Below are 22,965 nucleotides of genomic sequence, written 5' to 3' on the forward strand. Positions count from 1 at the left end.
AAGCCCCTTTCAGAATTCTACTGGTTTCAGTAAAGGTATGCAGCACAGAAACAGACACTTCGGTCCAATTCGTCCATGCCGACCAGGATTCCAAACTCAACCAGTCCCACTTGCCTACATTTGGCCCATAATCTTTCTATTCATCTACCCATCCAAATGCTGTTTAAACGTTGTAAATGTACCGGCAACTACCACATCCTCAGTAAGTTCATTCCACATACAAAGCCACCCTCTTTCAAAATGTTTCCCCTCCAGTTCCTTATAAATCTCTCTCCTCACCTCAAGTAATATGGCCCCAAGTTTTGAGTTCCCCGATGCTAAGCAAGAGCCCTTTGCTATTCAGCTTACCTCCACTCCTCATGATTTTATCCATCTCAATGATGTCACCCCCCCCCTCCCCAAAATCCTCTGCTCCAGTGAATAAAGTCCCAGCCTCTCCTTATAACTCAAACACTCCAGTCCTGGCAAATCTTTACCGAGCTGGAAATGTGTTGCTGGAAAAGCGCAGCAGGTCAGGCAGCATCCAGGGAATAGGAGAGTCGACGTTTCGGGCATAAGCCCTTCTTCAGGAATGAGGAAAGTTTGTCCAGCAGGCTAAGATAAAAGGTAGGGAGGAGGGACTTGGGAGACGGGCGTCGGGAATGTGATAGGTGGAATGAGGTCAAGGTGAGGGTGATAGATCAGACTGGGGTGGGGGCGGAGAGGTCGGGAAGAAGATTGCAGGTTAGGAAGGCGGTGCTGAATTTGATGGATTTGACTGAGACAGGGTGGGGGGAGGGGAAATGAGGAAACTGGTGAAATCAGAGTTCATCCCTTGTGGTTGGAGGGTTCCTAGCCGGAAGATGAGTCGCTTTGTTGGGGTCTGACGATGGAGGAGTCCAAAGACCTGCATATCCTTGGTGGAGTGGGAGGGGGAATTGAAATGTTGAGCTACAGGGTGGTTGGGTTGGTTTGTCCAGGTGTCCCAGAGGTGTTCTCTGAAATGCTCCGCAAGTAGCTGGCCTGTCTCCCCAATATAGAGGAGGCCACATCGGGTGCAGAGGATGCAATAGATGATATGTGTGGAGGTGCAGGTGAATCTGTGGCGGATATGGAAGTTTCCTTTGGGGCCTTGGAGGGAGGTGAGGGGGGAGGTGTGGGCGCAAGACTTACACCTCCTGCGGTTGCAGGGGAAGGTGCCAGGAGTGGAGGTTGGGTTGGTGGGGGGTGTGGATCTGATGAGGGAGTCACGGAGGGAGTGGTCTTTACGGAATGCTGATAGGGGAGGGGAGGGAAATATATCCTTGGTGGTGGGGTCCGTTTGGAGGTAGCAGAAATGACGGCGGATGATGCGCTGTACATGGAGATTGGTGGGGTGGTAGGTGAGGACCAGTGGGGTTCTGTCCTGGTGGCGGTTGGAGGGGCGGGGTTCAAGGGCGGAGGAGCGGGAAGTGGAAGAGATGCGGTGGAGGGCATCGTCGACCACGTCGGGAGGGAAATTGCGGTCCTTGAAGAAGGAGGCCATCTGGGCTGTGCGTTTTTGGAACTGGTCCTCCTGGGAGCAGATGCGGCGGAGTCGAAGGAATTGGGAGAATGGGATGGCATTTTTACAGGGGGCAGGATGGGAGGAGGTGTAGTCCAGGTAGCTGTGGGAGTCGGTCGGTTTGTAGTAGATGTCCGTGTTGATTCGGTCGCCTGAGATAGAAATAGAAAGGTCGAGAAAGGGGAGGGAGGAATCTGAGACTGTCCAGGTGAATTTGAGGTCGGGGTGGAAGGTGTTTGTGAAGTGGATGAACTGTTCAACCTCCTCGTGGGAGCACAAGGCGGTGCCGATACAGTCATCGATGTAGCGGAGGAAAAGGTGGGGGGTGGGGCCAGTGTAGTTGCGGAAGATGGATTGTTCCATCTTTACCGAACCCTGTGATAAGAATACTTCCGATTCCAGGGCCATCAGAACTGTACTCGGTACTCTGAAAGTGGCCTCACCAACATCCTGTACAACCCTCAACATGATGTCACAACCCCTGTACTCCATGGTGTGAACAATGAATTCTATGCTGCTAAATGCCTTCTTAACTGCCCTGTCTACCTGTGATGCAACTTCCAAAGAACTATGTACCTGAACACCCCCCCCATGTCTGTCTGTTCTATAACATGACCCAGGGCCCTACCATTATCTGTACAAGTCCTGCCCTTTCTTGTTTTAACAAAATGCAACCCCTTGCTTGTATTAATACCTTTCTCACACATACTCCCCCTCAGACACACACAAACATATACCCCCCAATATTCTCACAGACTTATACTCCATCACACTCACACTTTACCAAGCATGTACACACTCTCATGCACAAACTCACATGCACCCACACACAATTCTATGGGGTGAATTTGTATTGGTAGAATTATATTTGCAGATGTATTCAATTTTGCTCAAAAAGCACAATTTCCAGGCAGTCAATCCATGTAAAATTTTATGAATTTGGAAATAGAACCAGTCTGACTCAAGATTGGAATACTGACAGACTCAATATCAGGAAGAAAGTGAGGACTGCAGATGCTGGAGATCAGAACTGAAAGTATGTTGCTGGAAAAGCGCAGCAGGTCAGGCAGCACCCAAGGAGCAGGAGAATCGACGTTTCGGGCATGAGCCCTTCTTCAGCCCTTTCCTGAAGAAGGGCTCATGCCCGAAACGTCGATTCTCCTGCTCCTTGGATGCTGCCTGACATACTATACTTTTCCAGCAACACATTTTCAGACTCAATTCTCACACCTTTAAATGCAATGTCTGAGCTGAGATGTCATCTTTTTTATAAAGCCTTAAGTCATCTCAAGAATGTGACTTAAAAGATGTTCTGGCAGTTACACATTAATGAACCAATACGTGCACCCATTCTAAGAGATGAAAGACTTGACAGCAATCTAGGTTTGTTCAATATATTCCATCAGTTGCATGTCACTGATCTTTTGATATACGTTCTGTGTCTAACGTTCATCGGGTAGCTGTGGAGCAGCACTCAGAAAGCTAGTGCTTCCAAATAAACCTGTTGGACAATAACCTGGTATTGTATGATTTTTTTAACTTTATCAACCCAGTCTAATACCGACACCTCCACATCGTTTCTAGTGAACACAGCCCACACCTCCTGGTGCTGTCAGTAAACTTTACAATGCTGATAAAACAACGCAGTACCTGAAAGATTTACAATTTCTAACGATACTAGCTACTCATTCACTGCTCCATCTGATACACGACATTGGAAACTCAGTGCAGGAGGCTGAAAGAGAGGAGCAGCTTTAAACAAAAAACCTCTTGGAGCTCAAAGCTTTCAATGAGAGTCTGAGCCCGGCAGTAAGTTCAGGTAACCTTTATTGTGACTCTACTTTGTTACAGCTTCAGATTCCCCCCCAGCAAAAAGGCATAGACAAAGTAGCAGCTTTTTAAACAGCTCAAGATCAAAGCCCACACACACCCCACTGTCTTTACTATTGGGCAGCACCAGGTTGTAATTGGATCCTTGTTACAGCCGTAATCCAGAGGAAGTATTGCCTCACTCAGCAATTTCACCCATACCCTGTATCCTGGTAAGTTTCTCCCCGCTCATTTGCCAGTGGGGGGAGGGCAGTGTAGAGTCAACCAGACTGCTGTGGGTCTGGGGTCACGTGTAGGCCAGACTGGATAAAGGGTGCAGCTGGAACGACTGAGTGAATCCTTTCCCACAACTGCGGTTCCCTTCCCTAACAAGGGAGAGAGTGAATCAGATGGGGGCTTTCTCCCCCGCACCACCCCCTCCCTGAAACAGTCTCATTGTTAGATTCTGAACTCCACATTTCTGACCAAATACCAATTCTGCCATCTGTCGTGGTGGGATTTGAACCCGGGAGTCCCCGGAACCGGGTTGATAGTCCAATCGATAATGGCCCTCGGCCGTCACTCCTTCAATCCCCCTGTGATGGCACGTGAACTCGCTGGTGCTTCCGCAGGTGGGAGGAGCAGGTGAAGCCCTTCCCGCACTGAGAGCAGGTGAATGGCCTCTCCCCCTTGTGGACATGCTGGTGGGTCAGCAGGGTGGAGGATGTGCTGAAGGCCTTCCCACAGTCGGGGCAGCTGAAGGGCCTCTCCCCGGAGTGGATCCGCTGGTGCCTCAACAGGGTGGAGACCTGGGTAAAGGCCTTCCCGCACTCGGGGCAGCTGAAGGGCCTCTCCCCCGTGTGGACCTGCTGGTGCCTCAGCAGGTCGGAGGAATAGTTGAAGCCCTTCCCGCACTGAGAGCAGCTGAACGGCCTTTCCCCCGTGTGGACCCGCTGGTGGGTCAGCAGGTGGGAGGAATGTCTGAAGGCCTTCCCGCAGTCGGTACAAGGGAATGGCCTCTCCCCGGTGTGACTGCGCCGATGAGTCTCCAGGGCTGACAGGAAAAAGAAGCCCTTCCCACAGTCGCCACACTTCCATCATTTGTCCACGGGGCGGGATTCCTCGGGTTTCTCCATGGCCGAAGCTTCAGCCACACACAAACGAATTTCCAGCCCCTCCCTGTCGTGAATTCCTCTTTCCAGGTCATATCGCTGCTACACGCTCCACAATCAGTGCGCTGCAACAGTGGGGTCTCTCGTCCAGTCCCACTGATGCTGAAAACGTACTCACTCAGGAACCAAAAAGCTTTGATCCCTCTCACAGAAATCACAGTCGAAAATCATTGCGGTCCTGGTGGACTGAGTGACTGTCAGACATTGACGGCGAAGTGAGGATCGCAAATGCTGGAGAGTCACTCGAAAAATGCAGCACTGGAAAAGCACAGGGATGTCAGACAGCATCCGAGGAGCAGGAGGGTCAATGTTTTGGGCACAAGCCCAAAATCTGTTGATTGAGAAACTTCCGCCATCAGATCTTCAAATACGCTGTAAAAAGAGATTACAAAAGTCATCACTGTCAGTGCAGGGTAGAAATTCTGAACAAGCAATTCTACTTTCTGTGGAATATTCTTTTCTTGTTCCACAAAATTGAAAGCACCATCCCACTCTCTCTCCCCCTCTGTTCTCACTCCGCTCTAACTAATTCCCCTGAAGGTGCTGATTCAGGATCTTACAGGGGCAGAAAAAGCATAAACATCAAGACCGACTCTCTCTGAATTTTGGATACCTCCACCTGAAAGTTAATATCTTTCACAACACTGGGATCCTGCTGAGAGTGAGCAGGTCTGATTTTGGGAAGCAAATAAAATGTGTGTCAATTCAGGGTGAAGCTGCCACGCAGCTTCTTTAGGAACAACCAGACACAAAATGGTTAACGTCCCTGGGAAGGGGAAGCAAAATGACACCAGAGAGAAATTGAATATACTGACATGGCAAACATTAGTGGAAAGCCAGAGTCAGAGGTATACAGTACAGAAACAGACCCTTCGGTCCAACTTGTCTGTACCGACCAGATATCGTAAACCAATCTGGAATCGTTTGCTCACACGTGGCCCGTAGCTGGGGTCATCCCCATCCCCCTGTCCTGAGACCTTGATGCCTCCAAGCTGACCTTCAAAGGTTCAGTTTTTCCCTCCATTCTTTCCCGGTTGTCTTTTGTAAGTTTTGAAAACTTTCCCAATCCTCTGAGTATAGGATTTGGGAAGTGATGTTGTCGCAGTACAGGTCATTGGTTAGGCCACATTTGGAACATTGCGCACAATTCTGGTTTCCTTCCTTGAAAGGGCTCAGAAACATTTACAAGGATATTGCCAGGGTTGGAGGATTTGAGCTAAAGGGAGGCTAGGGCTGTTTTCCCTGGAGCGTTGGAGGCTAAGGGGTGACCTTATAGAGGTTTATAAAATCATGAAGGGCATGGAGAGGATAAATAGGCAAAATCTTTTCCCTGCGGTCGGGGTAGGGGGAGGTCCAGAACAAGAGGGCATAGGTTTAAGGTGAGGGGGGAAAGAAACAAAAGAGATCTGAGGGGCAACCTTTTCACACAGAGGGTAGTAAATGTATAGAATGAGCTGCAGGAGGAAGTGGTGGAGGCTGGTCCAATTGCAACATTTAAAAGCCATCTGAATGGGTATATGAATGGGAAGAGTTTGGAGGGATATGGGCGAGGTGCTGGCAGATGGGACTAGATTGGGATGGGATATCTGGTCGGCATGGACGAGTTGGACCGAAGGGTCTGTTTCCATGCTGTATATCTCTATGACTAGTTGGACTTAAGGGTCTGTTTCTGTGCTGTATGACTCTGGAACCGTTCTGTATTGGTCTTAAACCATGTTCTTGCCTTCCCCCACAAACATCCACTTCTTTGTTGTTCAAAAATCAGATGAACTCAGCCTTGAATATATTCAATGACCCCCTAACTGCAGGAAGACATCCCCACTTCTGAACTCAATTCCTCTTGCTAATATACCACTTGCCTTGCTGATTGTTTGCTGCACATGTCTGACAACTGGCAGCGACTGATGTAGAAGGACGCTGAGGCTCCTTTGTCCATCCACACATCATTCCTGATGAAGGGCTCGTGCCCAAAAAGCCAACTGTCCTGCTCCTCAGATGCTGCCTCACCTACCGTGCTCTTCCAGTCCCACACTTATTGACTCTGATCTCCAGCATCTGCAGTTCTCACTTTCTCCACATCCAATTACATCTCCATTTAAACAATGCACTTCCTTTCTACTTTTTTTCCACAGCAAAGGCTATAACCTCATATTGTGGTACTGCATTTGCCATGTGTTTGCCAGTTGTGGTCTTCTCTATATCGGGAAGAGCGAGCACAAACTTGGGGAATGGTTCACTGAGCATCATATCCGGGTCCACAGAGCCGACCAGAGTTCCCAGTCACCACCCATTTCAATTCCCCTTCCCACCCCCTTTCTGACATTACCATCTTTGGCCTCCTCTATTGCTACAACGAATCAAACCGCAAATTGGAGGGACAACACCTCAGGGAAGGAAGTAAGCAATAAATAATAGATCCCTACAGAGTGCTCAGGAACAAAGGGACCTTACTGTCCAAGTTCAGAGATCCCTGAAGGTATCAGTACAAGTAAAACGGGGAATGAGGAAGGCATAGATTTGTACTTTTTCACACAGTGTGATGCGTGTGTGCAATGAGCTGCGAGAGGAAGTGGTGGAGGCTGGCACAAATACAACTTTTAAAAGGCACCTGGATGGTACGTGAATTGGTAGGGTTTAGAGGGATATGGGCCAAGTGCTGGTAAATAGGATAGATTAATTTCAGATATCTAGTCAGCATGGACAAGATGGACTGTTTTTGTGCTGTACAGCTCTATGGCCATCCACTTCATTTTGAAATGTTTGCACTACCACTTGGATCATCCTGTTAGGGTTCAGAGAGTGCCAGGTCCTGACATCTCCTTCCTCATGTCTCCCGTGTATTTTAAATCAATAATACCATTTGTATGTTCCTGGGTTCATACTTTAAACACACAGACACATACAATATAATCAGAGTTTCTACTCGGTACAGACAGTGATGATTTATTTCAACTTTGCTAACAGGGTATCAGAAGGGGAGGATCTGCAGACAGAAATCTTGGAAGAAATTCCATAACAAGATCTGACAGGGTCACTCAATATCATTGGTGGTTGAATCTGGAAAGAGAAATCCATTCGACCTGCTTCAAAGAGGAACTACCAGTGAACTGAGCTTGAACTGGTTACACAGAATGAGTGAATGTGTCCCAGTGAGCTGACAAAGGGAAGGAGCTTTCACCAGTTGCACAGACAGAGAGGGGCTGGGGCATTTATTTTACCCCTGGAGCATCAGAGCCTGAGGGGTGACCGTAGAGAGGTTTATAAAATCATGAGTGGCATAGTTAGGGAAAATAGCCTAGGTCTTTTCCCCCAGGGTGGGGGAGTCGAAAACTAGAGGCATAGGTTTAAGGTGAGAAGGGAAAGATTTGAAAGGGACCTAAGGGACAACTTTTCATGCAGAGGGTTGTGCAGGTATGGAATGAACTGCCAGAGGAAGTGGTGGAGGTGGGTACAATTGCAATGTTTAAGAGGCATTTGGTTGGGTATATGAATAGGAAGGGTTTGGAGGGATATGGCCTGGGTGCTGCCAGGGGGTATTAGAGTGGATTGGAATATCTGCTCGGCATGGATGGGTTGGACCGAAGGGTCGGTTTCCGTGCTGTACACCTTTATGACTCTATGACGAGCACTCGGGGCGTGGCTCCTTCATCAGGTGATTGTGGAGTATAAAATCATAAGGCAGAGAATGGATGGAAAAACATTACAGTGCACTGAAATGATATACTGAAAAACCCTGGATTGTTAAGTCTTTCATTTTTTTAGTATGAGCTGCTCATATCATTCATTTGAAAATCGCGGAATTTCCTGAAAGACATCTTCTTGAGATAACAAGGTTTTGGAACAAAATGTGACATCTCAGCTCTGACAATGCATTAAAAGTGTGAAGTCAGAGTCTGTCTGCATCACAATCTTGAGTCAGACTGGTTCTATTTCCAAAGTGGAATTTACAAAATATTACATGGATTGAACAGCCTGCAGATTTTATTTTTCTCAAAAAATGCACAATGTCTCTGCAAATATAATTCTGCAAATACAAATTCACCCCCATGGATGTATGTGTGTGAATGAGACAGAGAAAAGTCTATTTTGTGCTGTATATGCCTATGTCTACTTGATAACAGATGCTTTATTTCTGTTGATGTAAATATTGTTGTAAATCATAGCTGGGTATGAATAGTTAGATGTTAGGGAGAGAGAGTGCCTCAAGAGGGGCACTATAAGAATCCTGGGAGAGCCCTATTTCTGGTTTACTTCCTCATGAACAAACATTAAGCACGAGCAATTATTTATTTCTAATTTTATTCTATTTCTCTTGTTTGATTCCCAGCTAGGACTACACTCTGTCTGGATGGTTGACAGGCTGGGAGATTGTGGCTTGAGTCTTGAATAACTGAATGTTTTATTGTTCCAGAAGGTGTGGGGATGCAGGTCAAGGCTTCAGCAGAAATCTAGCAGAGCAGAGAACAGACCAATATCTCACTCTGTGGGAAACTGAAATCCGAGCTGATCGTGGCCGATATATCCATTGGCTCAGATCTTCCTCCCTGCATTATCGCAACTACCCTTAATTCCCTGACCATGAAAACCCATCCAATTGTGTCTTGAATATACTTAATGAAGATGCCTCTCCACTGCTTCCTTGGGCAGAGAATTCCATAGATTGACTACTCTCCAGGAAAAGCAGTTCCTCATCTGTCCTAAATGGCACGGTGGCACAGTGAGTAGCACTGCTGCCTCACAGTGCCAGAGACCCGGGTTCAATTCCTGCCTCGGGCAACTGTCTGTGTGGGTTTCCTCCAGGTGCTCTGGTTTCCTCCCACAGTCCAAAGGTGTGTGGGTTAGGTGAATTGGCCATGCTAAATTGCCTGTAGTGTCAGGTTAAGGGGTAAATGTAGGGAAGTAGATCTGGGTGGGTTGCTCTTCAGAGGGTTGGGGAGGTCTTATTGTGGTGAAGGGCCTGTTCCCACACTAAGTAATCTAATATAATCTAAAATCTACTCCCCTCAACTTGAGGCCTGGTCTCATCCACCAGCAGAAATGACTGGATAGGATAGGGGTAAAAACAATGATTGCAGATGCTGGAAACCACATTCTGTGAATAGTGGTGCTGGAAGAGCACAGCAGTTCAGGCAGCATCCAAGGAGCAGGGAAATCGACGTTTCGGGCAAAAGCCCTTCATCAGGAATAAAGACAGTGAGCCTGAAGCGTGGAGAGATAAGCTAGAGGAGAGTGGGGGTGGGGAGAAAGTTGCATAGAGTACAATAGGTGAGTGGGGGAGAGGATGAAGGTGATAGGTCAGGGAGGAGAGGGTGGAGTGGATAGGTGGAAAAGGAGACAGGCAGGTAGGACAAGTCCGGACAAGTCATGGGGACAGTGCTGAGTTGGAAGTTTGGAACTAGGGTGAGGTGGGGGAAGGGGAAATGAGGAAACTGTTGAAGTCCACATTGATGCCTGGGCTGAGTTCGCCTGATTTTTGAACAACAAAGTGTGGATATTTATGTTGTGTGGTTGAGGTGGATTTTTTGACCGCTTTGTGTGTTGGATGCAGGTACAGTAACCACGTTTAAAATGGAAGGCAAGAAAATGGTTTTAAGACCACAACAGAACAGTTACGTTAGACAGCACAGAAACGGACCCTTCAGCCCAACTATTCCAAGCTGACTATGTTCTCAAACTGAACTAGTGCCACTTGCCAGTGTTTAGCCCATATCCCTCCGCACCGTGCCTATTCAGGTATTTATCCAAATGTCTGTTAAACGTTGCATCTGTATGTGCATCCACCACTACCTCTGGACATTCATCCCATACATGAACCACTCTCTGTTCATGAAAACCTTTTCCCGAATCGGTCCACGCCGTGCATTCATTTGCAGCAACCGAAAGGAAAGGGAAGTCAAAGATTGAATCCAAGAATGAAAAAAAAAGGAAAAGGAGTTGGGAAGAGAGTGCCGTACTCACAGATGGTTGACAGGGGAGGGAGGTTACAGTCTGGAACAAACTCACTCTTCATTCACAGACAGAGCAGCAGCAGCTTCCGAAGCTCGTGTTGCAACTTCTGCATTCAGACAATAGGAAGGCTCTGATTGGCAAGAGGACCAGTCACCTTCCGGTCCTCCAAGGCTTCCGATTGGCCCACCAGAAGAAAGTCGCGACGCGCGCTTTGCGTGAGGCGACGAGCATGCGCAGTTTCATCCTTGTACCGGCGAGCACGCGCAGTCTGCTCTCTGGCGATGCTGCTGTTACTGACAGAATTTAAGTGTCTGAATGCCAAGAGAAGTTAAAAAGGGGAGAGCCACCCTTTCTTCCCCCTGTGATATTTACCTTTCCTACATGCCCCATGACTTTATACATCGAAATAAGGTCACCCGACAACTTGTGGTCGTCAATAGGGCGACCAGAACTGTACTCAGTCCTCTCCACGTGGTCTCCCCAATATCCTGTACAACCACAACGTGATGTCCCAACTCCTACACTGAACGGGGTGAACAATGAAGGAAAGTGTGCTAAACGCCTCCTTCACAACCCTGTCTACCAATGATGCAACTTCCAAAGAACTATGTCCCCGATTTGGAGATGCCGGTGTTGGACTGGGGTGTACGAAGTTAAAAGTCACACCACACCAGGTGATACTCCAACAGGCTCATTTGCAAGCATTAGCTTTTGGAGCGCTGCTCCTTCATCAGATGGTTGTGTCTTATGATCCTGTTCCACAAACACCCCATGAAGGAGCAGCACTCCGAAAGCTTGTGCTTCCAAATAAACCAGTTGGACGATGAACTGGTGTTGAGAGATTTTTAACTTTATGTACCGGAACCCCTCCACGCCACTGCCCCGCCCCCCACGATGCAGGGCCCTACCATTCATGGTCCAAGTCCTGCCCTTCCTTGTTTTAGCAAAATGCAACCCCTTGCCTTTATCTCTCGCTCTCTCAGACACACACACACCCTAACACACTCACCATCTCACAGGCTTATATTCCATCTCACACACATTTCATTTGCATGTATGCGCAAACTCGCATACGCACGCACATACACTCCTGCAGATACAGTCACACATAAGTCAATGGAGTGAACTTCCATTTGCAGAATTATATTTGCAGATATATTCAATTTTGCTCAAAAATCATACAAACTGCAAACAGTCAATCCATGTAATATTTATAAATTCCTGCTTTGGTTAGTAGAACCAGTCTGATTCAAGATTGGAATACAGACACTTTTGTGCAGTATCTGAGCTGCGATGTCATCTATTTTTATAAAACCTTGAATCATCTCAAGAAGGTGAATTAAAAGTAGTTCGGGGGATTACATATTAATGAACTGAAACGTGCAACCCATACTAAAAGATGAAAGATTAATCTGCAATCTAGATTTGTTTAATATGTCCTATCTGTTGCATGACACTGATCTTTTGCTATAAATTCTGTGTCTTATGACCATGCTCCACAGCTACCTGATTAAGTGCTCTGAAAGCTCATGCTTACAAATAAACCTGTTGGACTATTAGCTGGTGTTGTGTGATTTTTAACTTTATCCACCCCAGTCCAACACCAGCACCTCCACATAGTTTCCAGTGGACACAGCCCGCAACTCCCAGTGCTGCCAGGAAACTGTGCAATGCCGATGACATGATGTCGTACCTGCACTCTTGAAAAATTTACAATTTCTAACAATACTGGCTACTCATTCACTGCTGCAACCGATACACAACATTGGAAACATAGAACAGGAGGCTGTAAGAAATGGGCACAGCAGGTCAGGCAGCAACAGAGAAACAGGAAAATCAAAGTTGCCCGAAAAATGTCGATTTTCCTGCTCCTTGGATGCTGCCTGACCTGCTGTGCTTTGCCAGCACCACTCTAATCTTGACTCTGATCTCCAGCATCAGCAGTTCTCACTTTCACCTGTAAGAAATGAGCACTTTAAAAACAAAAAAAAACAGTTGCAGTTCAAAGCTCTCAACGAGAGTCTGAGCTCGGCGTGAAGCTCAGGCAATCTTTATGGCGTCCCAACTTTGTTACAGCTTCAGAATCTCTCAGCAGAAAGGTGTAGAAAAAGTAGAAATTTTTTAAAAACACCTCAAGGCCAAAAAGCACACACCCCCTCCAACCCCTCACTTGCTTCATTATTGGTCACTACCCAGTTGACCCTTTGTAATTGGATCCTTGGTACAGCCTTAACCCGGAGAAAGTATTGCCTCACTCAGCAATTTCAACCCGTATCCTGTATCCAAGTAAGTTGGATGGGCAGTGTAGAGTCAACCAGACTGCTGTGGGTCTGGAGTCACGTGTAGACCAGACCGGGTAAAGGATGCAGCTGGGACAACTGAGTCAATCCTCTCCCACAACGACAGTTTCCTTCCCTAAAAAGGAACTGAGTGAATGAGATGGGGGATTTCTTCCACCCCAACCCCACCAACATTGGTTTCACCGTTAGATTCTGAACTCCAGATTTCTGACCAAATTCCAATTCCACCATCTGTCGCAGTGGGAATTGAACCCGGGATCCCTGGAACTGGGTCGATAGTTCAGTCGATAATGGCACTCGGCCATCATTCCTTCAATCACCCTGCAACAGCACGTGAACTCGCTGGTGGCTCCGCAGGTAGGAGGAGCGGGTGAAGACTGTCCCGCACTCGGGGCAGTTGAAGGGCCTCTCCTCCGTGTGGACCCCATTGGTGGGTCACCAGGGCAGAGGTGTGGGTAAAGACCTTCCCACATTCGGGGCAGCTGAATTGCCTCTCCCATCTGTGGATCCGCCAGTGCCTCAGCAGGTTGGAGGCCTGGGTAAAGGCCTTCCTGCACGCGGGGTAGGGGAATGGCCTCTCCCCCTTGTGGACCCGCTGGTGAGTCAGCAAGTTGGGGGAAATCACTGAAGGCCTTCCCGCACTTGGGACAGCTGGAGAGACTCTCCCCCGTTTGGACCGGCTGGTAGATCAGCAGGGTATATACCTGCATAAAGGCCTTCCCAAGAGGTGTGGGAAGGTGAAGGGCCTCTCCCCCTTCTTTGGTGCCTCAGCAGCGTGGATGAATTAGTGAAGGCCTTCCCGCAGCTAAAGGGCCTCTCCCCTGTGTGGATCCGCTGGTGGGTCAGCAAGTTGGAGGACTTGCTGAAGGCCTTCCCGCAGACAGGGCAGGGGAATGGCCTCTCCCTGGTGCGACTGCGCCGATGAATCTCCGGGAAAGGCGGGGCACGAAAGCCATTCCCGCAGTCGCCACACTTCCACGGTTTCTCCACGGGGTGGGATTCCTCATGTTTCTCCATGGCCAAAGCTTCAGCCACACACAAATGCGTATGGAGCCCCTCCCCACCGTGAGTTCCTCTTCCCAGGTTCTGCACTCAGGGCCTGCAACAGTAGAGTATCTCATCCAGTCGGAGCTGGAAATGTGTTGCTGGAAAAGCGCAGCAGGTCAGGCAGCATCCAGGGAACAGGAGAATCGACATTTCGGGCATAAGCCCTTCTTCAGGAATGAGGAAAGTTTGTCCAGCAGGCTAAGATAAAAGGTAGGGAGGAGGGACTTGGAGGAGGGGTGTCGGAAATGTGATAGGTGGAAAGAGGTCAAGGTGAGGGTGATAGGTCAGACTGGGGTGGGGGCGGAGAACTCGGGAAGAAGATTGCAGATTAGGAAGGCGGTGCTGAATTCGATGGATTTGACTGAGACAGGCTGGGGGGAGGGGAAATGAGGAAACTGGTGAAATCCGAGTTCATCCTTTGTGGTTGGAGGGTTCCTAGGCGGAAGATGAGGCGTTCTTCCTCTAACCGTCGTTTTGTTGTGGTCTGACGATGGAGGAGTCCAAAGACCTGCATATCCTTGGTGGAGTGGGAGGGGGAGTTGAAATGTTGAGCTACAGGGTGGTTGGGTTGGTTGGTCCGGGTGTCCCAGAGGTGTTCTCTGAAACGCTCCGCAAGTAGCCGGCCTGTCTCCCCAATATAGAGGAGGCCACATCGGGTGCAGAGGATGCAATAGATGATGTGTGTGGAGGTGCAGGTGAATCTGTGGCGGATATGGAAGTTTCCTTTGGGGCCTTGGAGGGAGGTGAGGGGGGGGGGGGGGGGAGGTGTGGGCGCAAGTCTTGCACCTCCTGCGGTTGCAGGGGAAGGTGCCGGGAGTGGAGGTTGGGTTGGTGGGGGGTGTGGATCTGACGAGGGAGTCACGGAGGGAGTGGTCTTTACGGAACGCTGATAGGGGAGGGGAGGGAAATATATCCTTGGTGGTGGGGTCCGTTTGGAGGTAGCGGAAATGACGGCGGATGATGCGCTGTACATGGAGATTGGTGGGGTGGTAGGTGAGGACCAGTGGGGTTCTGTCCTGGTGGCGGTTGGAGGGGCGGGGCTCAAGGGCGGAGGAGCGGGAAGTGGAAGAGATGCGGTGGAGGGCATCGTCGACCACGTCGGGGGGGAAATTGCGGTCCTTGAAGAAGGAGGCCATCTGGGTTGTACGGTTTTGGAACTGGTCCTCCTGGGAGCAGATGCGGCGGAGTCGAAGGAATTGGGAGAATGGGATGGCGTTTTTTCAGGGGGCAGGATGGGAGGAGGTGTAGTCCAGGTAGCTGTGGGAGTCGGTCGGTTTGTAGTAGTTTGTAGTAGTTGTAGTAGTGGTTTGTAGTCAGTTTGTAGTATCTCATCCAGTCCCACTGCTGCTGAAAACGTGCTCAAACAGGAACCAAACTGCTTTGCTCCTTCTCACAGAATCAGTCAAAAATCATTATGTTCCTGATGGATTGACGTCAAAGTGAGGACAGCAGATGCCAGAGAGTCAGAGTCGAAAAGTGCACTGCTGGCAAAGCACAGGAGGTCAGACAGCATCCGAGGAGCAGGAGAATCGACGTTTCAGGCACAAGCCCTTCCTCAGGAATGATGTGTGGATGTAAAAAGTGGCCTCAGCGTCCTTCCACACCAGTCACTGCCAGTTGTCAGACGGATGCAGCAAGCAATCAGCAAGGCAAGAGGTATATTAGCAAGAGGAATTGATTTCAGAAGTCGGGATGTCTTCCTGCAGTTAGGGGGTCATTGAATATATTCAAGGCTGAGTTCATCTGATTTTAGAACATCAATGAAGTGGATGTTTATGGGGGAAGGCAAGTAAAATGATTTTAAGACCAGTACAGAACAGTTACAGAGTCATACAGCACAGAACAGACCCTTTAGCCCAACTAGTCCATGCTGACTATATTCACAAACTAAACTCGTCCCACCTGCCTGTGTTTGCCCCATATCCCCCTGAACCTTTCCTATTCATGTACTTACCCAAATGTCTTTTAAATGTTGTTACTCAACCTGCTTCCACCATTTCCTCTGGACATTCATTCCACACAAACCACTGTTTAAAAAAAAAAGGTGCTCCTCATGTGTTTTTTAAGTCTTTCTCCTCTCACCTTAATTTGCAGCCTCATCTTCAAACGACACATGCCGTTCACCTTATCTATGCCCCTCATGGTTTTGTAAACCTCTATAAAGAGAACAAAGAACCTTACAGCACAGGAACAGGCCCTTCAGCCCTCCAAGGCGATGCTGATCGAGATACTCTATCTAAACCTGCCGCCTATTTTCTAAGGATCTGTATCCCTCTGCTCCTTGCCCATTCATGTATCTGTCTAGATACATCTTAAATGATGCTATCGATCCCACCCCAACTGCCTCCACTGGCGACGCATTCGAGGCACCCACCACCCTCTGTGTAAAGAACTTGCCATAGATATCTCCCTCAAACCTTACTCCTCTTACTTTGAACTCGTGACCCTGAGTAATTAAATCTTCCCCTCTGGTAAAATAATTCTTCCTATCCACCCCTGTCGACACCCCTCATGGTTTTTATGCCTCAATCAGGACCCCCCCCACTCAAACTCCTTATTTCCAATGAAAATAATCCGAATCTACTCAACCTCTCCTCATAGCTAGCGCTCTCCATAACAGGCAACATCCTGGTGAACCTCCTCTGCACTCTCTCCAAACGTATCCACATCCTTTTTGAAATCTGGCGACCCGGAATTGTACGCAGTATTCCAAATGCGGCCGAACCAAAATCTTATATAACTTTAACATGACCTGCCAGCTCTTTTACTCAATCCGTCCGATGATGGAACGCGTGTTGTATGCTGCCTTGACCACTCTATTGACATGCATTGCCACTTTCAGAGAACAATAGACCCGAAATCAGATCTCTCTGTACATCAATTTCCCCCAGGACCTTTCCATTTACTGTATAGCTCGCTCTTGAATTGCATCTTCCAAAATGCATCACCTCGCATTTGTCTGGATTGAACTCCATCTGCCATTTCTCTTCCCAACTCTCCGATCTATATTCTGCTGTATCGTCTGACAGTCCCCTTCACTATCTGATATTCCATCAATCTGAATGCCCATCTGCAAATTTGCTAATGAGGCACCCGACACCTTCACCTTTCAACCTCCTGTGCGCCAGTGAAAAAAGTCCCAGCCGACCCACCAATAGGTGTGAATTCTGTCTGGGTCCCAATGTCGAGTCAGCCTGACATTTTTGATAGAAAAGCTCTGCATTTAAATTACGTTCTTGAGAAAGTTACTGAAAACAGGTTCTGGGATTAACATACCAAAGAACAGAAACAGTTAAGCAGTTAGATAACACGTTCGAGTGGGAAGTGTGTATAACATGATCGCACAACTCCTATACTCAATGCTATGAGCAATGAAGGAAAGCAAACCTAACGCTGCCTTCACTAATCTGTCCACCTGAGACTCCAGCACTCCAAGGTCTCTTTATTCTGCAACACTCCCCTTAACTGTGTCAGTCCTGCCTGGATTGCTTGACCAAAATGCAAACCTCTGATTTCTCTAAATTAACCTCCAACTGACACGCCTCGGCTCATCAACCGATCCCATAAATTCTAATTTATAGTGAACTCTTTCCTCTCTTATTCCTTGGAAGCTGAAAATCTCCATCCCACAATCAGTCCCTCCATTTTCACTAGTTGGACTGAAGGGTCTGTTTCTGTGCTGCATGGCTCTGTAACTCGGCCCTGTACTAGTCTTAAAACCATTTTCTTGCCTTCCCCATAAACATTCACATAAAAATCAGATGAACTCAGCCTTGAATATATTCAATGGCCCCCTAACTGCAGGAAGACATCCTCACTTCTGAACTTAATTCCTCTTGCTCATATACCACTTTCCTTGCTCATTGCCTGCTGCACCTGTCTGACAACTGGCACAGAAGGACACGAAGGGTTCGTGCCCAAAACTTCGACTGTCCTACTCTTCGAATGCTGCTTGACCTGCTGTGCTTTGCCAATTGTGGTCTTCTCTACATCGGGAAATCGAGCGTAAACTTGGGGAACGGTTTGCTGAGCATCACAGCCGGGTCCGCAGAGGCTGAGCTGACTTCCCAGTCTCTACCCATTTTAATGCCCCTTCCCACTCCCCTTCTGACATGACTATTTTTGGCTTCCTCCATTACCACAACAAACCAAACCACAAATTGGAGGAACAAAACCTCATCTTCTGTCTGAGCAGTCAACATCCCGGAGGACTCAACATTGAGTTCTCCAATTTCAAATAATCTCCCATCCCATCCCCTTCCACTCTTCCCTGCCAACTAGATTCCTTCCTCCCATTCACCAACCAGGTCGTATCAGGTTTTGGGGATAAAGCAGGAACGGGATACTGATTGAGGATGATCAGCCATTATCACAATGAATGGTAGTGCTGGCTCGAAGGGCAGAATAGCCTACTCCTGCACCTAATGTACCCTCTACCTGTCTCCACCTATCCCCACTTCAATACCCTGACCCCAGCACACCCTTGTTCCACAGCTCTCCCTCGACCCACCCCAGACCTGAACAAGGGTACACCAGATCCCTCGACTTCTCCACCTCCTGATACTGCCTGGCTTGCTGCGTTCTTTCAGTCTCCTACCTGTCTATTTTGCTAATTGAGAACAAAGGCCTGGACTAACTTTTCCAGACTCTTTCCTCTCACTGGATTCACTCCCATTCCATTCAGTTGCTCCAAGTCAACAACTGAACTTCAGAATGAAACGTAAACGGAAATGGGGGTCAGAAAAGAGAGTGCCGCACTCTCAGATGTTGGACAGAGGAAAGAAGTTGCAGTCTGAGGTGAAGCTCAATCTTCATTCAGAGAGAGGAGGAGCAGGAGCTTCAGAACCTCATGGTCCAACTTCCACATTCACCAATAGGGGAGCTCCGAATGGCAGGAGGACAATTCTCCCTCCGGTCCTCCTTATTTGTCCATCAAACGTAGGTCTCGCCCCTTTTCTGCCGACAGCAAGGAAAACGCCCAATATTTTGGTGACACCAGCAAACGTGTGCCCTGCTTGTTGACACTGAGGAGTGTACACAATATGCACTGTAGCAATGCTGGTGTCATTGACAGATTTTAAGTGTCCAAATTCCTATGGGAGAACAAAAAGTGCACAGCCGTAATTTTTTTTCCATGTGGCTCAATATTTGATTGCTTTTGCATTTGTCTGGCTGCTCAATGTTTTGATGTCTTTTCCCCAGTGTTGGGGTGAGATTCACAACTAGAGGGCATAGGTTTAGGGTGAGACCACAAAGGTAACGGAGGGGCAACGGTTCCATGCAGAGGATGGTGCATCTATGGAATGAGCTGCCAGAGGAAGTAGTGGAAGCCGGTATAATTACAGCATTTGAAAGGTATCTGGCTGGGTATCTGAATAGGAAGGGTTTAGAGGGATGAGTCAAGTGCTGGCAAAGGGGACTAGATTAATTTAGGATATTGGGTTGGCATGGACAGGTTGGACCGAATGGGTCTGTTGCCGTGCTATACATCTCTATGACTCAAAATAATAAAAAGTCTACTTTTCCAAATAACAAACTATATCCATGTTAACAAGGCTCAGTGCACCACATGTTTTACTAACTATTCGCAACAGGTCCTGCCCTTCAATGACTGAGGAACATATACATGCTGGTGCATAATCTCCTTCACCAGTATTTACACACTACCCTCAGCAATTGCACAAGTAACAGCAAAGGGTAAACAGCACAAGGATTAAAACACACAGTGAGGGGGCAAACAGCACAAGGATTAAACACACAGTGAGGGGGCAAACAGCACAAGGATTAAACACACAGTGAGGGGGCAAACAGCACAAGGATTAAACACAGTGAGGGGGCAAACAGCACAAGGATTAAACACACAGTGAGGGGGCAAACAGCACAAGGATTAAACACACAGTGAGGGGGCAAACAGCACAAGGATTAAACACACAGTGAGGGGCAAACAGCACAAGGATTAAACACACAGTGAGGGGGCAAACAGCACAAGGATTAAACACACAGTGAGGGGGCAAACAGCACAAGGATTAAACACACAGTGAGGGGCAAACAGCACAAGGATTAAACACACAGTGAGGGGCAAACAGCACAAGCGCCAGTAAAAGCCGATGGAAAGTGAGTGTAAAATGTCACTATGACAGGACAGGCCCCACATTCCTTCCCCTCCGTCCACCCCCACAACCTGCCTCACCTTTCACGTCCCGGGCCCAGTACCTTCCAGGTGGCCCCATAGTTGACACAGGGGCCGCCCCACGACCAGTAGAACTCCACCACCCCGGCGGCCGACGAGTTCCCAAGCAGGCCCTTAACCCCATCCGCCTCCAGAATGCTCACCGGCTCCTGGCTGCTGTACAGCCGGCCGGTGTGGCCGTGACACAGCAGCTGCGCCAGGAAGGCGGCGGCGGCCAGTGACGGGTGTCTGCCCCGGGCCGCGCGGCGCCATTTTCCTAACGGCCGCCCTCCCGCCTTCGCCCCGCGTGACAACTGCACGGGGATGGGCGGGGCCGGGGGATGAGCGGGGCCGGGAAAGGCCGGGGCCTGGAATGGGCGGGGCCGGGGATGGGCGGGGCCGGGGAGCCGCACCGTCACCAAGCAACAGCCACCTCGCGCTACAACTGCTCATTCACAAAAACAAACTCTCCTGTCTCGCTCTGCAGCTGCAGGGGGGACACTGCCACGTTTCCAGGAGCCCTGTCTACATTGGGAAAGCTCACGGCTCAATTTAAACAGATATTCCCACATCTAACGGAACGGCGTCATATCGAAAGGGGGCAATCTGCATTTTAAAGGGACGTGGACATTTTAACGGGTATTTCTGCAAATAAAGAGGTTTAAATGGACGAGATTACATTTCAAAGGGATGTGGGCACATTCAAAGGGATACCTTCATATGTGAAGTGACGCAGTTATATCTAAATGAATCTACATTTCGAAGAGACGTTGCCCTATTTATAAGTAGAGACAGTAGGTGTGAATTCTGTCTGTGTCCCAATGTTGAGTCAGACTGACATTTTACTTAGAAAAGCTCTGCATTTAAATTACATTCTTGAGAAGGTAATTTATAGATTCGGGTGTAGGTTAGGGAGGATTGGCCGTGCTAAGTTACATGTAGTGACCAGGGATGTACAGGTTAGGGTGGAAATATGGAGTAAGGGATTGGATATGGCTGAGATACTGTTCAGAGGGCCAGAAAGGAAGAGATGGGCTGAATGGCCTGCTTCCACATTGTTGGGATTGTATACCCTCCCCATAAAGGAGCATTTGATCGACATCTATCCTGTCAAGCCTCTTTCAGAATTCTACTGGTTTCAGTAAAGGTATGCAGCACAGAAACAAACACTTCGGTCCAATTCGTCCATGCCGAGCAGGATTCCAAACTAAACCAGTCCCACTTGCCTGCATTTGGCCCATAATCCCTCTAACCTTTCTATTCATCTACCCATCAAAATGCTGTTTAAACGTTGTAAATGTACCGGCAACTACCACATCCTCAGTAAGTTCATTCCACATACAATGCCACCCTCTTTCAAAATGTTGCCCCTCCGGTTCCTTATAAATCTCTCTCCTCACCTCAAGTAATATGCTATTCAGCTTACCTCCACTCCTCATGACTTTATCCATCTCAATGATGTCACCGCCCCCCCCCCCCCCACCACACACACATCCTCTGCTCCAGTGAATAAATTCCCAGCCTCTCCTTATAACTCAAACACTCCAGTCCTGGCAAATCTTTACCAAACCCTGTGATAAGAATACTTCCGATTCCAGGGCCATCAGAACTGTACTCGGTACTCTGAAAGTAGCCTCACCAACATCCTGTACAACCCTCAACATGATGTCACAACCCCTGTACTCCATGGTGTGAACAATGAATTCTATGCTGCTAAATGCCTTCTTAACTGCCCTGTCTACCTGTGATGCAACTTCCAAAGAACTATGTACCTGAACATCCCCCCAATGTCCGTCTGTTCCATAACATGACCCAGGGCCCTACCATTATCTGTACAAGTCCTGCCCTGTCTTGTTTTAACAAAATGCAACCCCTTGCTTGTATTAATACCTCTCTCACACATGCTCCCCCTCAGACACACACAAACATATACCCCCCAATATTCTCACAGACTTATACTCCATCACACTCACACTTTACCAAGCATGTACACACTCTCATGCACAAACTCACATGCACCCACACACAATTCTATGGGGTAAATTTGTATTGGTAGAATTATATTTCCAGATGTATTCAATTTTGCTCAAAAAGCACAATTTCCAGGCAGTCAATCCATGTAAAATTTTATGAATTTGGAAATAGAACCAGTCTGACTCAAGATTGGAATACTGACAGACTCAATATCAGGAAGAAAGTGAGGACTGCAGATGCTGGAGATCAGAACTGAAAGTATGTTGCTGGAAAAGCGCAGCAGGTCAGGCAGCATCCAAGGAGCAGGAGAATCGACGTTTCGGGCATGAGCCCTTCTTCAGCCCTTTCCTGAAGAAGGGCTCATGCCCGAAACGTCGATTCTCCTGCTCCTTGGATGCTGCCTGACATACTATACTTTGCCAGCAACACATTTTCAGACTCAATTCTCACACCTTTAAATGCAATGTCTGAGCTGAGATGTCATCTTTTTTATAAAGCCTTAAGTCATCTCAAGAATGTGACTTAAAAGATGTTCTGGCAGTTACACGTTAATGAACCAATACGTGCACCCATTCTCAGAGATGAAAGACTTGACAGCAATCTAGGTTTGTTCAATATATTCCATCAGTTGCATGTCACTGATCTTTTGATATGCGTTCTGTGTCTAACGTTCATCGGGTAGCTGTGGAGCAGCACTCAGAAAGCTAGTGCTTCCAAATAAACCTGTTGGACAATAACCTGGTATTGTGTGATTTTTTTAAACTTTATCAACCCAGTCTAATACCGACACCTCCACATCGTTTCTAGTGAACACAGCCCACACCTCCTGGTGCTGCCAGTAAACTTTACAATGCTGATGAAACAACGCAGTACCTGAAAGATTTACAATTTCTAACGATACCAGCTACTCATTCACTGCTCCATCTGATACATGACATTGGAAACTCAGTGCAGGAGGCTGAAAGAGAGGAGCAGTTTTAAACAAAAAACCTCTTGGAGCTCAAAGCTTTCAATGAGAGTCTG

The 22,965-nt window shown here is 48.0% G+C and overlaps 2 protein-coding genes across 2 annotated transcripts in view; one reads left to right on the forward strand and one right to left on the reverse strand.

Annotated features, from left to right (window-relative positions):
- LOC148145036 (uncharacterized) overlaps window positions 1-22,965 on the forward strand; it is a 131,954-nt gene that overhangs the window by 82,759 nt on the left and 26,230 nt on the right. The window lies entirely within an intron of this gene.
- Window positions 3,341-22,617, reverse strand: LOC148145038 (uncharacterized). The gene is made up of 3 exons (XM_087975459.1): window positions 22,612-22,617; window positions 19,990-20,336; window positions 3,341-4,875 (listed from the first exon to the last, which is right to left on the reverse strand). Exons 1-3 carry the CDS (start codon window positions 22,615-22,617, stop codon window positions 4,743-4,745), a joined length of 486 nt encoding a protein of 161 aa, XP_087831585.1. The 3' UTR covers window positions 3,341-4,742.

The sequence above is a fragment of the Chiloscyllium plagiosum genome, unplaced genomic scaffold (assembly GCF_037043375.1).
Source record: "Chiloscyllium plagiosum isolate Xiang-an unplaced genomic scaffold, Cpla_swu_hap1 HiC_scaffold_27, whole genome shotgun sequence".
In the NCBI taxonomy this organism is placed as follows: domain Eukaryota; kingdom Metazoa; phylum Chordata; class Chondrichthyes; order Orectolobiformes; family Hemiscylliidae; genus Chiloscyllium; species Chiloscyllium plagiosum.

Bases quoted from the DNA above. Each gene is read 5' to 3' on its own strand.
- LOC148145038 (XM_087975459.1), bottom strand. The intron at 4,876-19,989 runs GTGAGGCAGGTT...CTCTTTTTACAG, and splicing joins CTGGGCCCGGGACGTGAAAG to CGTATTTGAAGATCTGATGG.